Raw genomic sequence first — 17,171 nt, forward strand, 5'->3', positions numbered from 1 at the left:
TCTGTTCGTTTCTTGCAGCAGATTAAGAGAATAACAGAGCTGGAAGGGACCCTGGAGGTCTTCTAGTCCAACCCCCTGCTCAAGCAGGGGACCCTGTACCATTTCAGACAAATGGTTGTCCGATCTCTTCTTTAAAAACCTCCAGTGTTGGAGTACCCACAATTTCTGTAGGCAAGCCGCTCCACTGATTGATCTAAGTGTCAGGTAATTTCTCTTTCGTTCTTTCCCTGATTAGTTTCCATCTGTTTCTTCTTGTCCTGCCTTCAGGAGCTTTGTTTGGAGAATAGGTTTTTTTTTATTACATTTATATCCCGCCCTTCTCCGAAGACTCAGGGCGGCTTACAAGCTTAGCAGGTTGACACCCCCACCCCCTCTTTTATTTGTGGCAGCCCCTCAAATATTGGAAGACTGCTATCGTGTCATCCCTGGGTCCTTCTTTTCATTAAACTAGACATACCCAATTCCTGCAATTGTTCTTCGTATGTTTTAGCCTCCAGTCCCCTCATCATCTTCGTTGCTCTTCTCTGCGCTCTTTCTAGAGTCTCGACATCTTTTTTGTGTTGTGGCAACCAAAACCGGATGCAGTATTCCAAGTGTGGTCTTAACAAGGCATTGTAAAGTGGTATTAAGACTTGATTCTACCCCTCTGTTAATGCGGCCCAGGAACACAACGTAACCCACAGGTTTTTTCCCCCCTCATTCACTTATAAAGGCTATCGTTCCTCTGAATGTCTAATATAACTTCCTGTGCATTTCTTAAATGTAGCGTTTTTTTTCGCCTACCGCCCATTCTAATGCAATCCTGAATATTCACAATGAATAGAATAGAATAGAATAGAATAGAATAGAATAGAATAGAATAGAATAGAATAGAATAGAATAGAATAGAATAGAATAGCTGGAAGGGCCCTTGGAGGTCTTCTAGTCCAGCCCCGTGCTCAAGCAGGAGGACCTATAGGACAAAGGCAAACAATTTGAGATAATTGATTGGGCAGCCATTTATCTGAAATGGCATAGGGTCTCCTGTTATTCTGCTATTCTGTTTGTAACTTGCAGTCTTACTCACCCTGTATGCCTACCAATGCTTAGCAAGATCACAGTTAGGTTTCACAAATTGTTGGAATAATAAAGTAATTACATGTTAGCTATCTCCTGCCAAAACAGCAGGCTGAAATGTGATTGGCTGATTTGTGTTTGTGTGTGTGTGTGTGATGTAAACGCAGCCTGTGTGTGATATGCCACAATTCAGTGTGGAAAGGATGTAAACAAATGAAACAGCATCTGGTCGCAGTTGGGGGGGAATTTTTGTGCCGCACGTCTAGGCAAGAAAGCCGAAATGGATAAGAATCTTGATATTATGACAGAAAACTGTAAGCTTTCAGCTTTGTGGATTTATATTTAGTAATGTAATTGAGAAGCTTTTGTGTGTTTCTTTGGCTCCCACATTTACATCAGAAAGGTCTGGCTTCAGAAGATTTTCATTATCTCAGAAATAGGATTGCTTGATCTATCGTGATCTAATTCAATTGTGGTCATGAGAAGAATAGGTTGTCCCCCTGGGCAGACGAACATACGAAAAATGGCCATGATTTTAGTTCAGCATCTCATCTGTTACTGATCAGTTCTTACAGATTTGGGATTGGGACTACGCGTTTGTCAAAATACGCCTTGTTTTAGTCTCAATTTAAGGGGAAGTGGTGGGTTTGGAACTCTTTGGAAGGTGTGGGAGCAAGAATAAAGCACGTTTCCTCCTCCTCCTCCTCCTCCTCCTCCTCCTCCTCCTCCTCTCCATAAAACCCACTCCTTTCTAACCCTGATGATGTTACCTAGTTGGGTCGTGAAACGTCTGCAAGAAAACTACCAAGCCCCAGAGAGCACCAAGGAACCCGCAGTTCAACACTGAGCTGCAAATTTATTTATTTATTTTTTATTTTAATCTCATTTATATCCCGCCCTTCTCCGAAGACTAAGGGCGGCTTACAATCTAAGCACAAATTAAATGTGCTTAGCAATAGCCTTCATTCTATGTATATGCCTGCTTATTAGGGCTTTCGCCCCCCCCCCCAAGCGGCATTATTACAAAGTCAGCTTATTGCCCCAAACAATCTGGGTCCTCATTTTACCTACCTCGGAAGGATGGAAGGCTGAGTCAACCTTGAGCCTGGTGGGACTCGAACCTGCAATAATTGCAGGCAGCTGGTGTTACTTAAGGAGGCATTAGCCCACTACTCCACCAAGGCTCTTTTATATTCTCTTCTGTTGACAGAAATGGTTAGAAGTGGTTAAAGCAATTGTATCGCTTTCCAGGCACTTTCACCATCTTCAAAAGCCCCACCCCTCCATTTTCACAGGTGTGAGATGGCTGCTTTCACAGGTGTATGGAGGCAGCCAGGAACAACTTCAAAAGCAGCTGAATGAATGAATGAACCTTTTGTTATCAAAGTACAACATGTATGCAGTGAGATTGGCCGAGCCTCCCTTCGTGCCCCCGCCACCACAACTCACAGTCACAACAAACCCCACCATCTTGTTACACCGTGGCAGCTAATTGCACAGCGCGCCGGCCTGGCAAGTCTATCATACATAGAGTTATTTCCCATTCAGGAGCCTGACAGCCCATGGATAAAAGCTGTTCTTCAGCCTGTTGGTACGGCTGGCTATACTTCTATATCTCCTACCCGATGGTAGGAGAGTAAAGAGGTAGTGACCAGGGTGCGAGTCGTCCCTGAGAATTTTCCTCACTCTTCCAAGGCAGCGGGTCCTGGCGAGGTCATCCAGTGGTGTCAGGGGACAGCCCGCGATGTGTGAATCTGGGAAAAGAGATGGCTATTTTAATTATTCAAAAAAGAGAACACGCGCTTATATCCATTTGCAGCGTCCCGTTGCTACATGACTGCAAGAGCCTTGGTGGAGCAGTGGGCTAATGCCTCCTTAAGTAACACCAGCTGCCTGCAATTAGTGCAGGTTCGAGTCCCACCAGGCTCAAGGTTGACTCAGCCTTCCATCCTTCCCAGGTAGGTAAAATGAGGACCCAGATTGTTGGGGGCAATAAGCTGACTTTGTAATAATGCTGCTTGGGTGGGGGGTTGCGAAAGCCCTAATAAGCAGGCATATACATAGAATGAAGGCTATTGCTAAGCACATTGATTTGTGCTTCTTAGATTGTAAGCCGCCCTGAGTCTTCGGAGAAGGGCGGGATATAAATGGGATTTTAAAAAATAAATAAATTGCAACTGGCATTTATATCCAGCAAAAAACGCCCATTGTGAATAATAGGTTTGATTAACAATGGCAGATTCAGAATAACAGAGTTGGAAGGGACCTTGGAGGTCTTCTAGTCCCCAATCTTTTGGGCACTAGGGACAGGTTACGTGGAAAGACGTTTTTCCGTGGACCGGAGGGGGCACGGTTTTGTGTGCTGCCTGCACGGTGTGAATGGAGCTTTCCTTGTTTGTGCGGACCAGTTGCTGGCATGCTGCGGCCCGGTACTGGTCCACAGACCAAGGGTTGGGGACCCCTGGTCTAGTCCAACCTCATTTCCTGCTCAGGCAGGAAACCCTGTATCATTTCAGAGAAATGGTTGTCCAATCTCTCCTTAAAAACTTCCAAATTGGAGCATGCACAATTTCTGGAGGCAGGTTGTTGCACTTATTAATTGTTTGCCTTAGTTCTAGGTTGCTTCTGTCCTTGATTAGTTTTCATCCGTTGCTTCTTGTCCTGCCTTCAGGTGCTTTGGAGAATAGCTTGACTCCCTCTTCTTTGTGGCAACCCCTGAGATATTGGAACACGGCTAACATGTTACCTCTTGTCCTGCTCCTCATTAAACTAGACATACCCAATTCCAGCAACTGCTCTTTATATGTTTTAGCCTCCAGTCCCCTGATCATATTTGCTGCTCTTCTCTGTACTCTTTCTAGAGTCTCAACATCTTTTTTACATCGTGATGACCAAAACTGGATGCAGTATTCCAAGTGTGGCCTTACCAAGGCATTGTAAAGCGGTATTAACACTTCACGTGTTCTTGATTCTATCCTTCTGTTAATGCAGCCTAGCACTGTGTTGGCTTTTTTGGAAGCTGCAGCACACGGCTGGCTCGTATTTAAGTGATTGTCTACTAGGACTCCGAGATCCCTCTCACAGTTACTATTATTCGCTTAACAACTACTGCAAAAATGTCATAAAATTGGGTCAGTCGTGATGATCTCCTTAATGACCTGCAAGATTTATGATTGTATAGCGAGGCTCAGGTATCATATGTTGAGAACAACCGGTAACTAGAAAAGCAAAGGTTCTTTGCATATTGCAATTTTTTTTATAAGTACCGTCGGCATGAAGTCCATTTTAAGTATGAAAGTACAAAATGAGTTACATTTTCTAATCGAGGGATGGTCTTAAAAGACGCTATCCATAGGCTCACTGAAGCAGTAGGCGTGAGCCTAAATGGACTCCAGAAGATGGTAGAAGACAGGAAGGCCTGGAGGAACGTTGTCCATGGGGTCGCGATGGGTCGGACGCGATTTCGCAACTAACAACAACAATCCATAGGCTAGCGGCTTGGAAATTTGGTTTAGTAAAAAATTATCTGTATTCCTTTGGAAACAAACTCAATTGCAGTTCCTCTACTTGTTTTCATACCAGTTTTCATGGGAGGAAAGAATTCTGTTTAGTGAGAAAATACTTACTTTATTGATTTGTCTATCAAAGTCTTTAAACTCAAGCTTTGGGACTTTCTGTTTTGTCATGCAAGTCAGTTTTAAGACTTTTTTTTTAAAAAAAGCGTGCAGTGCTCAATGATTTTGTTCCTTCTGCTAACCACAGGAGCAAAGTTTATTCACAAGGGACACGACTAAAACAAATGGGTAGGTAGGCATGTAAATTGACAAAGCGTTTAGTCCACGATAGGGTTATCCAACCTTGGCAACTTGTGGACTTCAACTCCCAGAATTCTACAGCCAGCCATGCCCACCCATTAAGGTTGCCTCGCCTATAGAGATCCTGCCAGCAGAACCTGCTCCAAGTGTAAAACAAGTGTTATGCAGCTTGATTAAATGTACTCTCGATTCATGCATGATTTGCAATGCAAATAATCATTCTTAGAGGCAGAAGAATCTTCTACTGCATTAGATAATTCCTTAGACAATCACACTCCTTTGCATATATTAGATTATGCTGTTCTTGCTTCGCTGTTTCCATTATGGAACTGTTCAATCTCAGCCCTGGTCTTGAATGCAACACACATTGTCTTTGTAAATAGGTTTGCTAATTGAGTTTACCAGGAGAGTTAATAATACTTAGTGGGGTTGTGCAGCGGTATAGGTTGAAAAGCCAATAAAAAAGCCACGTGGGAAGTATACGTGCAACATTTGTCTGCAGCAGTTTCTCCTCAAACTTGGTAATTTTAAAATGTGCGGATTTCAACTCTCAGAATTAAAATGTGTGGACTTCAACTCCCAGAATTCCACAGCCAGCAGGCTTTTTATTTACAATGGTGTTGCAGGGTCCGGGATCCGGGCAATGGCCATGTGATTCATTTAACAACTGCAGTGATTAACTTAAGAACCATGGCAAAAAGGTCGTAAAGTAGGATGTGAGTCGCTTAACAGCTGCTTAGCTTAGCAATGGAAATTTTGGGCTCCACTGTGGTTGTAAGCCGAGGACTAGCTGTATATATAACTGTCGTCTACCACCAGGGTGAAAATTTGGGAGATTTAGTTCGATTCAGTCTTTGGGGAAGTCTACCTTAAAATTTTGCCTGATTTCTGCAAGCATCATTTTTAACTTTAACCATTCTTGAACTATCTTGGTAGATATGACAGTTGTCATTCTTAATGATATAATAAAATACAATATGCAATATTCTTTATATTGATGTTCCATCAAGTACCGTATTTTCCGGTGTATAAGACGACTGGGCGTATAAGACAACCCCCCCAACTTTTGAGATGATTTTCAAGATTTTTCATCTTATACGCCGGAAAATCAGCGAGCCTGGGAAGGCACACCCTCCCCTCTCACTGTGGAGGAAGCAGGGCAGGCTGGCGTCTGGCGGGAGCCGGCAGGGCAGTCCTGCGCACGCACGCGCTCCCCAGCTGTTAAGGAGCACTCCTTAGCAGCCGGGGAGTGCGCGCGTGTGCAGGACTGCCCTGTCGGCTCTCGCCCGACGCTTTTCCCTCTTGAGGCAGCATCCCTTCTTCCTTTTGACGCCAGCCTGCCCTGCTTCCTCCACAGTGAGAGGGGAGGGCTTGCCTTCCCGGGCTCGCTGATTTTCCGGCGTATAAGACGACTGGGCGTATAAGACGAACCCCCCCCCCCCCAACTTTTGAGATGATTTTCATGGGTTAAAAAGTCTTATACGCCGGAAAATACGGTAAGTCTCAACGCTTAGCGATCACATTCGATAGACTTTTTCCACAATGATCCGGCCTAATCTGCTCCTTAGGTCTTCCAGCTGTTATCTCTGTGTTTTCTTAAGTTTTTTCACTGCATGAAAATATGATCCTGCTTTTTATTAAATCTTGTATATATGTTCTGTTACAGATCCCAACTATGTCATGGCCAATGAACGCATGAATCTGATGAATATGGCGAAACTAAGCATAAAGGGCTTGATTGAATCCGCTCTAAATCTTGGGAGAACTTTGGACTCCGACTATGCACCTCTCCAGCAGTTCTTTGTAGTCATGGAGCACTGCCTTAAGCATGGCTTAAAAGGTAGGTATAAATTGACAGAAGATCTCCTCTGGGGACTATGTCCAAATTCTCAAACTGGAATAAACGAGTAGATAGGGCAGTATGTTTTCTTTCCTATGTAGTTTTCTTAAGTAAAGATATTGTTTAAACCAGAGGTCTCCCAAACTTGGCAAGTTTAAGACTTGTGGACTTCAACCCCCAGAATTCCTCAGCCAGCCATGCTCAACTTTAAGACTTGTGGACTTCAACTCTCAAAATTCCTCAGCCAGGTATGTAAGAATTCTGGGAGTTGAAGTCCACAAGTCTGAAAGTTGAGAAGCTGGAGACTTCTGGTTTAAAGGAATAGTCCACTTTAGAGCATGCCTTTTAATCAGTCCATGAAGTGTATTTTTTTTCCATTTTTTGTTAGTGGGCAGTTTCCCACACATATGGTAGACCTTATTTCCAGGTTTCCCTCAATACATCTTCATATCCAACATCCAGGACCTGATTTGGTGGTCTACCCCACTAGAATAAGAATCTTAAGCCTACAAAATCAATTTATTGACTGATGGAATCTACTAAAACATTTAATGTATACTTTTGAATGGAACAAGACAGGAACATTTTTAAATGAATGGGGGAAGAACCAGTATTTTAAATCAATGTTAGTGTTAATATGTATTGTTTTCATGTTTCATCTTGTGGTTTTTATAATTATGAACTGCCTAGAATCTCCTCTAGGTGAGATAGGTTTAATAAACAAACAAATAACTCGTCCAACCCTCTGCTCAAGCAGAAGACTATACCATTTCAGACAAATGTCCAATCTCTTCAAGTTCTGAAGGCAAGCCCTTCCCTTGGAATTAAAGCCCTAACTGGAATTAATCATTCTGTTGCAAATATTTGGGAGACACAATTGGGGAAGGCTGGATTAAGATACAGTATTGAGAGCTTTTAAAACACAGTGTTTGAATTTCTATTGCAATGCCACTCACTATTCCAAATAACTTGAAAATGCCAATTCAGATATTAGAAACAAAAAATGTTTTTGTTTAGCCAAGAAGACTTTTCTGGGCCAAAATAAGTCATTTTGGGGACCTCTGGAATTGGTAGAGAAGTTTGTTCCTGAAGCTGGAGAAATCACCGCAAGCGTTAAAGATTTGCCTGGGCTAAAGTAAGTGTTGTCGTCTTCTATTCTTTCAACAAGATGCTGGTCAGGTTTTTCTTAGAAATACTGTTAAGCTGTAACTCCGTTCATTAAGCATCATTCGGGAGTCTATAACAGCTCCTTTTTAGAAGTAGAAGGTTGTGTTGGATATGCTTTGCTCTTTATGCAAAATGTCAGCCGTAGACCGAGGAATACCTGTATTTAAGATTTTAAAAAAGGTAAAGGTTTTGCCTGTCCAGTCATGTCTGACTCTTGAGGGTGGAGCTCATCTCCTTTTCTTAGCCAAAGGAGCCAGAGTTGTCCAAAGATGCTTCTGTGGCCATGTGGCCAGCATGACTATAATTTTTATTTATTTATTTTAATTCCATTTATATCCCGCCCTTCTCCGAAGACTCAGGGCGGCTTACAAGCTTAGCAGTAGCCTTCATTCTATGTATATGCCTGCTTATTAGGGCTTTCATACACCCCCCAAGCGGCATTATTACAAAGTCAGCTTAATTGCCCCCAACAATCTGGGTCCTCATTTTACCTACCTCGGAAGGATGGAAGGCTGAGTCAACCTTGAGCCTGGTGGGATGCGAACCTGCACTAATTGCAGGCAGCTGGTGTTACTTAAGGAGGCATTAGCCCACTGCTCCACCAAGGCTCTAGTAATAAGTTCAGGCACAAGGAACCCTGTTATCTTCCCACCACAGTGGTACCTATTCATCTACTTGCAGTTGCTTGCTTTTGAACTGCTAAGTTGACAGGAGCTGGGTCAAGTCATGGGAGATCAATCCATCGTGCAGTACTTCTTTCCAGTCAACATGCCTAACGTCTTAACCAGGGCTTTTCAACCAGTGCTACGGGTACCACCTGTGGTACATTAGCACCTAGCAGGTGGCACGCGACCATCCTAGAAAAGTGGTAGCAGGGGAGGGGAATGAGCTGAACCGGTGGCAGCACCGGACAAACCTGAGCAAGAGACGGCTGGAGCTGCAGGGCTGTCAGGGTTCAGGGAAAGTGCTAGGATCAGTGCCAGCCTCCAGCTGGAGCTCAGCGCTGATCCTGGGACTTCTGCTGAGCCCAGAAGAAGCGCCAATCAGCTGGAATGTTGCAGCATCTTCATGGTCTTGTGATTTACATTCAGATGCTTGGCAACTGATTCATATTTATGATGGTCACAGTGTCCCAGGGTCATGTGAAGTGACCAAAACCTGCTGCAACCACCCAGCAGAGGGGGGGGGGGAATAAAAACCAAACAACCCCCCCCACCCCCCGCTGCCAATCCTCAAGAGAAATGCTCCCAACAATGAAAACCTCAGACAGGAGGAAGAGCGCCACCGTTTTGGAGTTTTGTTTGACATTATGTCCAATTTGCTTTTTTTCCTCCCTTTTTTGTTGTGTTCCAATACACACAAAGGGAATAAACCTGTGTATAGCAAAACATGTGTTCCTGCAATACTTTTCTGTGAGAAATACTTGATTTTCTGGAAAAATTTCTGGGGTGCCAACAATTTCGGCCATGACTGTAGATGACATGCCACCTTATGTGTAACAACATTTATCATTTGTCTTTGGGACCTGGTAGGACGCCCGTTGGAAGGGGAAGAGCTTGGCTGCGTCTGGCATTAATGCAGAAGAAACTTTCAGAGTACATGAAAGCCTTGATAAACAGAAGGGAAATTCTCAGGTAAGAACTTGGTTCGTCCTTGAATGGAGATCCCTGTTAAACTGGCATCCATGGCATAAATCAGTTGCTCTCTTTAAGCAATCTTTCCATAACTACATATTGTTATTTTCACTGTTCTAAAAATTTTAAGAGGAGGAAATTTAAAATTTTTCCCTTTTGGGGACCTGCTAGAATACATCATGTCGGGAGCAAGCAACCGTAGCCTCTCATAAGTAGCCAAAGTCAGTAACTTTATTGTTTAGCAGTTACGTTACAAGAATCTTCCCAGACTGCTTGCCTTCCCCTGGAAGCAACCAGATAAGGTTTCATGGATCTTGAGGGAGTCAAGCTTACATCGCTTGCAGTCGTGCAATGATTCCAAGCTTGGCTCTCACTTGACTCCTCCTTCCAGCCTAGCTGTCAGTTTCCCAACCCATCACGCATTTAGAACCTTGCTCTCCAACCTGTGAGATACCACACCATAACCTGCAACGATTGCTCTACAAATGCCTTTTGTTTACTTTTTATGTAATAGTAAAACACGTATGCGTGTTTCTCTGATGGATCTTTGGAGTTCCGTTTGGTTCCTCTGAATGGTGAGGGCCCCGACTCCTCTGTCATTCCAATTGCAGGTTGAAATATTCTAACCTTGGATAACGGAGTAGGAATTCTAGCTTGCATAATATAGTTCCCGTAAAACATGGCTAAGGTAAAAGAACGCAGCTAAAACTCTTCTTCAGATCCTGCTGCTCGAGGTGGCTGGAAAATGGGGGCCATGCCCACTTAGAGGTGAAGACCCCCTGCTGCCTGTTGACCTACGTTAATTGCATGTCTTGTGGCTTCAGGTTGGTTGAAAAATCATAGATGTAGGGGCCCCGCCATAGAGATTCCATTCTAAAATGAAGTGATGGGTAAGCTTATTTAATAATAATAAAGTGAACTTAGGTAACGTAGAACCCAGAGGGTGTGTGAGCACCAGGTTGCTTTGCTGTGTATAAACTTCTCATGTCCTCAGAAGGTTGAGGACAGGTAAGCTGGATATGAATCGTCATAGCCAAATCAGCTATACATGTCAAGAGTGTGTATGTAAAAGAACTTGCCATTATGTAAACAGCTATTTACTTAACGTCTACTCAGTTTAAACCCGACGATGCCTGGAGAGACGAATGGTCCAAGGTACCTTCTTGACTTGTAGCCTGACCATTACTGATCCTTCTACGAAACCACCTGGTTTTAACCTGCCTTGCCTGGTCTGTTTGAAATTGAACAGAATTAGGTGTGATACTAGAAGGAGTGCCTCTGCCCCTGTATCAGTGGGGATGGAAAGAGTCCCCTTGTTGCGATTGAGGTACCAATAACGCAAACTGTTAAGCGTATTGTGCAAGATTCCCCATGAGGTCTGTTCTCTGGTTCCCTAGGAGAGCTGCATGAAGCAACGCCAGAGACTGAATTGGATAGTCAGTGAGGCCACTGCCAGACTCCCATAGAAGTTTTACTTCTAGTTACGTAGACTGTGTATGCCTAATAATAATAATAATAAAATAAACGAAAATGCCAAATCCAGTCTGAACATCTGGTTGACTGTGCGATGATCAGTGATGATGATGTAACAATTTATATTTCAATATGTTTTGCAGTGAATTTTACGAACCAAATGCCCTCATGATGGAGGAAGAAGGTGCTATAATCGCTGGACTTTTAGTGGGCCTCAATGTAATTGATGCAAATTTTTGCATGAAAGGAGAAGACTTGGATTCTCAGGTGCCGGATCTTTAGTTTACATATAATTAGGGGTGAGGTGACCTACTGCGTCCTCCTGAGTTACTATAGCTTGTAGATAACAATTAGCTTTCTTGCATTTGGGCTATTGAATTCTGAGACAGTGTCAGGGAATTGTGCAGCTGTCCAGATAAAGTCAGAGACACTAACAAAAACTTGTAGTTTTGTCATCATCCAGAAACAGAAAATACAAGATAGTCAAGCACACAGTAACATCATGAGGTAAATGTCTGTGGAGATTCTCAGTCATCGAGGTCATGGTTGTCCCAAGATACTTTTTCAGGAGGCAACTAGACTTTCTTGTTTTTCTTTGAAGACGTTTCATTTCTCATCCAAGAAGTTTCTTCAGCCCTGACTGGATGGTGGGGAATGGAAGGTTTTATATTCCTTGCAGACTGCTGGTCATTTGCATTCTTTTAGAGAGTCGTTAAGGCCATTTGGAGGTTTACCTGTGTCCTCAGGGTCACCTCAACAATTCTCTAAAAGAATGCAAATGACCAGCTGTCTGCAAGGAATATAAATCCTGCCATTCCCCACCATCCAGTCAGGGCTGAAGAAGCTTCTTGGATGAGAAGCAAAACATCTTCAAAGAAAAATAAGAAAGTCCAGTTGCCTCCTGAAAAAGCACCTTTGAAACAATCATGAGGTAAATTAAACAGTATACAGAACATACTGAAGAGAAAAAGGCGGGAAAAAAGGGAAACGCCCTCTTTTATGCTTACAGCAACCAATCATATAGTGTAGATTGCCTCATGCATGAGTCAGCACTCTCCAACCAATCAACTACAACGGTGTGTTCTGGCCTATTGTGCACTTTACTGTTCCATCTACTAAATTCAATATCCTAACAACGTGCCAAATCAGTAGTAGTAAGTGGGCAGGGAATTCTGGGAAATGAAGTCCAAAATGTTGAGAAATACTGCTCTACTACAGGGAAGATAACCTTGGCGAGAGTGACTGGGGAGAAGCATATTTTAAGTCCAGAACACGAAGCAACCAAGGCAGACACCTCGCTAATTCAGTGAACCATAAGGAGGAGGAGTTGGACCGTTTTGTGATTATAGCCTATCTCAATAAAAAAAAAAATTTAGCCTTTCTATGGCATTGATTTCTTGGCCTGGCCTGCTTAATGGGGCTGACATCAATCTTGCGAGTCATGATTGTGCCATGGTTGCTGAAGATGCCTAGATGAATCACACAGGTGAATAGAATAGAATAGAATAGAATAGAATAGAATAGAATAGAATAGAATAGAATAGAATAGAATAGAATAGAATAGAATAGAATAGAATAGAATAGAATAGAATAGAATAGAATAGAGCTGGAAGGGCCCTTGGAGGTCTTCTAGTCCAGCCCCCTGCTCAAGCAGGAGAACGTACACCATCTCAGACAGGTGATTGTCTAATCTCTTCTTAAAGATCTCCAGTGATGGGGTGCCCATGATTTCTGGTGGCAAGCTGTTCCACTGGTTGATTGTCCTCACGGTCAGGAAGTTTCTCCTTAATTCCAGGTTGCTTCTCTCCTTGATTAGTTTCCAACCATTGTTTCTCGTCCTTCCCTCTGGTGCTCTGGTGAACAAAGTGACCCCCTCTTCCTTGTGGCAGCCCCTCAAATACTGGAAGACTGCTATCATGTCTCCCGTATTTCTTCTTTTCTTTAGACTAGCCAAACCCAAGTCCCGCAGCCGTTCTTTGTAAGTTTTAGCGTCCAGGCCTTTGATCAGTTGATCAGTTACAATATAAGAGGAATAAAATGACGAAAGGTGCAAGTGTCGGTCATGTAGTATTATTGCTGTCTTCTCTTGTAGGTCGGCGTTATTGATTTTTCAATGTATTTGAAGGACGGCAGTAGCAGTAAGGGCAGTGAAGGGTAAGTGCTCTGATTCCTATCCAGAATCTTTATTTTAGATACTTCTCTGAAGCTCTGTTATAAGAAAATTTTGCCAATTTTACTGCTTGGTTCTTTCTTACTCTTGTCACCGTAGTGGGAAATGCCAGATTTAGTACCTTATTGTAATGATGTATAGGTAGGCCTCAGCCGCTTAGAGATGGTTCAAAGTTACAACGGCCCTGAACAAAGTGACTGATGACCATTTTTCACACTTTTAACAACTGCTAGAGCATCCCCGTGGTCGCGTGACCAAAATTCGGATGCTCGGCAACTGACTTCTATTTATAATGGTTTCAGTGGCCCAGGGTCACGTGGTCAGCTTTTGCGACCTGCCGACAAGCAAAGACAATGGGGAAGCCAGATTCACTTAACAACCGTATTACTAATTTAACAACTGAAGTGATTCACCTTACAATTGTGTTGACAAAGGTCGTAAAGTGGGGCAACATTCGCTTAGCAACCATCTCACATAGCAACAAAAAATTTGGGCTCAACTGTGGTCGTACGTTGTTGAACTTGTGGAATGTTCGTGAAGGGAAAAAGAAGTCATGAAAACTTGAACATGCTAATATAATATGAGCCAGTTTAGTGTACTGGTTAAAGACACTGGGTTAGAAAACAGGACACTGGGAATTCTAGTCCTGTCTTAGATACAAAACCACCCAAGTGAATATGGACCAGTCCCTCCCCCTCGGGCCTAGGAAAATGTTGACAAGGACAAACCACTTCTGAAGTTGTTGTCAAGAAAACTGCAGGGACTTGCCAAGAATCAGCACTGAACCGAAGGCATAAAATGTTAATAATCCATAGGTAGTCCGCATTTAGCAATCCAGCTGTCTTTCAAGCTTATGTCAACGATGAGCAAGGAGACATATAAACTTATGTCTCAAAACTGCAGTCTCTCTGGTCACACGATTACAGGTGTTTAGCAACTAGCGCACAGTGATGGTAATCACAGCATTGCATCACGTCGTTCTGTACCAGCCTGCTACCGGCCCTGCAGAAAAGGCAGGGACAACCCCTTTTACAAGAAGGCAAGAGGCTGGAATTACGCCTGCCAAATTTATTGCTACAAAAACAAATAGAACAAGACACGAACCAAGAAACAGGAGCTTTTCAAGCGGTTGCCTTCAGCAAACCAGCCCTCCGACGCATTCCCCCTTAAATACAGTTCAGGGCGTGGCTTCTCTCTGCCTCCTTCCGAGGAGCCCCATTGCCTTCCTCTGTTTACTCCTGATTGACTGTCTCCTGCGTCGGGCGTCCTTGAACAGGGCCAGCTGTGGGTCATCTTCATCCACGCTGTCAGGCTCACACAGCTGGGTCTGCGTCGTGACCAGATGAGGGGCCTGGCTGAGGACTCTCATCAAGCTCTTCAAACACCCCCCTCCTCCTCCTCCTCTGAGTCGTTTGACCCAACTGCCGAACCCACAGGCTGACCCTGAATCACAACACACGTTATGATCGTCATTTGCAAACTTCACTGCCAGTTTCTGACAAGCAAATTCAGTGGGGAAATTGGCAGGAAGTCGCAAGTCGTGGTAATGTGATATTGTCTTTAATGAGCACAATTGGAACTGCTGTCACAAGTCAGTATGGTCACATGTTTACGCAAATCTATATTTATGACAAACAGTAATTTGCAAGCCTTTTCACATTATGGCTTCTAATTCTTTTCAGACAATCATTTACTTATTATTTAATTCTAGGTTCTTAGTACATGTCAATTCAGACCATAGTGGACCCTAAACATCTTAATTGTTGCTTCATGTAGTATGAATTTTCAAACAAGTGTCAGTTGAATTGATGAGCGTTATTTTGTTATCGTGTCAGAAAGAAATTCATGTCTGCTTTTCTAGGGGCCAACTAATTGATCTGTATTAATTACTGACTTTTTCATCAATACTATAAACAAGTTCTTCCTAAACATATTGCTTTGCTCTGCAGTATTGCTTAATATTTCTCTCTGTGCATGGTTAATATTCACTGTGTTCCATTTTCAGCGATGGTCAAATTACTGCAATTCTGGATCAGAAAAATTACGTAGAAGAACTCAATAGGCATTTAAGGTAAAGAGGTAAATCTTCTGTAGAAAATTTGGTCAGTTTGTGTTGAATTCTTAAGTTTTAGAGTTACTACATGTCTTTTGTTTTTTTTAATTGGACAGTGCTACAGTCAACAACTTGCAGGCAAAGGTTGATGCTTTGGAAAAATCCAACACTAAACTAACTGAGGAGGTACGTAGAAATGAAAGAAATGTAAGGGTTTTGTTTTTTCCTACGTAGGACAAAATTAAAAGAAACATTCACGTTGTAGGGACATTAGGATACATTCATTAATTAGTTCACTTCTAATTGACTAATATCCCAGTCTGGTTCATACGTATCCCAAAATAATTTCAAATGCAAGAGATGCCAGATGAATTAACATTATGGGATGGAAATCTATCTGGCCTAGAGCACAGAGGTCTAATGGAGAGTTACTCTATTGTGGAATTCTGCAAAGAATATTCTTTATTGCCCAAGTGTAATTGGACACACAAGGAATTTGTCTCCGGTGCATAAGGTCTCAGTGTAAATGCAAACAAGGTGATAAATCATAAGATACCAATAGGAGTAGATAACAGGAAAAAAACGAGAAGGATATTAGCAATACAATCCTACTGCTTGGTTAGATATCCTTAGGCCAGGGGTAGGCAACCTCAGCTCTTTTATGACTCATGGACTTCAACTCCCAGAATTCCTGAGCCAACCATTCTGAGGGGAAAGGGAGAGGTTTTCATGCTGAGCCAAGCTGGCTCAGGAATTCTGGGAGTTGAAGTCCATGAGTCATAAAAGAACCAAGGTTGCCTACCCCTGCCTTAGGCTGTGGGAATTAGGTGTTCAGCAGTGTGATGCCAAGGGGAAGGGGAAGAAGCTATCTTTGTGCCTAGTTGTTTTGGAGTGTAATGCCCTATAGCAGTGTCCCAAGTGGAGGAGTAGTAGTAGTTAATGTCCAGGATGTGAGGGGTCTGTAGATATTTTCTCAGCCCTCTTTCTGGATTGTGCAGTATACCAGCCCTCAGTGGAAGGCACGCTGGTTGCAATCGTTTTTTTTTTCTGCTGTCCTAACTATCTGTTGGTGTGGGACCCTTAACAAGTGCTGACGGAGCTGGAATCCAATCTGGAAAGCTGCTATTGTCTTGCAAGAAAACAAAACACTCTTGCACACACTTTTGCTGAGGGCATTTGTCTCTTGCATGGACATTTTATGGAGTAGCATTTAGAAGACGGAAAGAAAATATATATGGAGCTGCAGGTGAATTTGCAGGCCCCAACCCCCAACGTGGTTGATTTGCCTTTCGTTTGTGTTCTTGTGTAATGCAGCTCGCCGTTGCAAACAACAGAATTATAACGCTGCAAGAAGAAATGGAGCGCGTCAAAGAGGAGAGTTCGTATATTTTGGAATCCAACCGAAAGGTTAGTTTTATGTGTATATTATATGCAGCAATTGGGGAGTGCTTGGTTCTTATTTTCTCTCTATGCTTCTGTAATATGGTTCATTTCATAAGACCTTTTTATTCTCAATCAGAGGTAGTTCTCAACTTACAGCAGTTCGTTTAGTGACTGTTCAAAGTTACCGTGGCGCTGAAAAAAGGGACTTACGACCGTTTTTCACATTTACAACTGTTGTAGCATCCCCATGGTCACGTGATCAAAATTCAGACATTTTGGCAACTGACTCATATTTATGACGGTTGTAGTGTCCTGGGGCCATGTGAGTCCCCTTTTGTGACCTTCCGACAAGCAAAGTCAATGGGGAAGCCAGATTCACTTAACAGCCGTGTTACTAACTGAACAACCGCAGAGATTCATTTAACGACTGTGGCAAGAAAGGTTGTAAAATGGGGGGTAAAGCTCTTTAACAAATGTTTCACTTAGCAACAAAAGATTTGGGCTTAATTGTGATCGTAAATCAAGGACTCACATCTTCACTCTTCTTTGCGTTTTGCAATTAAGCATCTTCCCTTGACTA

The 17,171-nt window shown here is 42.9% G+C and overlaps 1 protein-coding gene across 7 annotated transcripts in view; it reads left to right on the forward strand.

Annotated features, from left to right (window-relative positions):
- RUFY3 (RUN and FYVE domain containing 3) overlaps window positions 1-17,171 on the forward strand; it is a 73,746-nt gene that overhangs the window by 34,893 nt on the left and 21,682 nt on the right. For all 7 annotated transcript variants that reach the window (XR_014493012.1, XR_014493013.1, XM_083367149.1 and 4 more), the window contains exons 2-9: window positions 6,538-6,711; window positions 7,729-7,846; window positions 9,411-9,512; window positions 11,129-11,252; window positions 13,078-13,139; window positions 15,161-15,226; window positions 15,325-15,394; window positions 16,523-16,615. Coding sequence is in view for 5 of the 7 variants with exons in the window: in XM_083367149.1 (XP_083223275.1) it covers window positions 6,538-6,711; window positions 7,729-7,846; window positions 9,411-9,512; window positions 11,129-11,252; window positions 13,078-13,139; window positions 15,161-15,226; window positions 15,325-15,394; window positions 16,523-16,615 (809 nt within the window). In the remaining 2 variants the exon portion in view is untranslated. The remainder of the gene's footprint in view (window positions 1-6,537; window positions 6,712-7,728; window positions 7,847-9,410; window positions 9,513-11,128; window positions 11,253-13,077; window positions 13,140-15,160; window positions 15,227-15,324; window positions 15,395-16,522; window positions 16,616-17,171) is intronic.

Source organism: Vipera ursinii (assembly GCF_947247035.1).
Source record: "Vipera ursinii genome assembly, chromosome: 7".
Classification (NCBI taxonomy): domain Eukaryota; kingdom Metazoa; phylum Chordata; class Lepidosauria; order Squamata; family Viperidae; genus Vipera; species Vipera ursinii.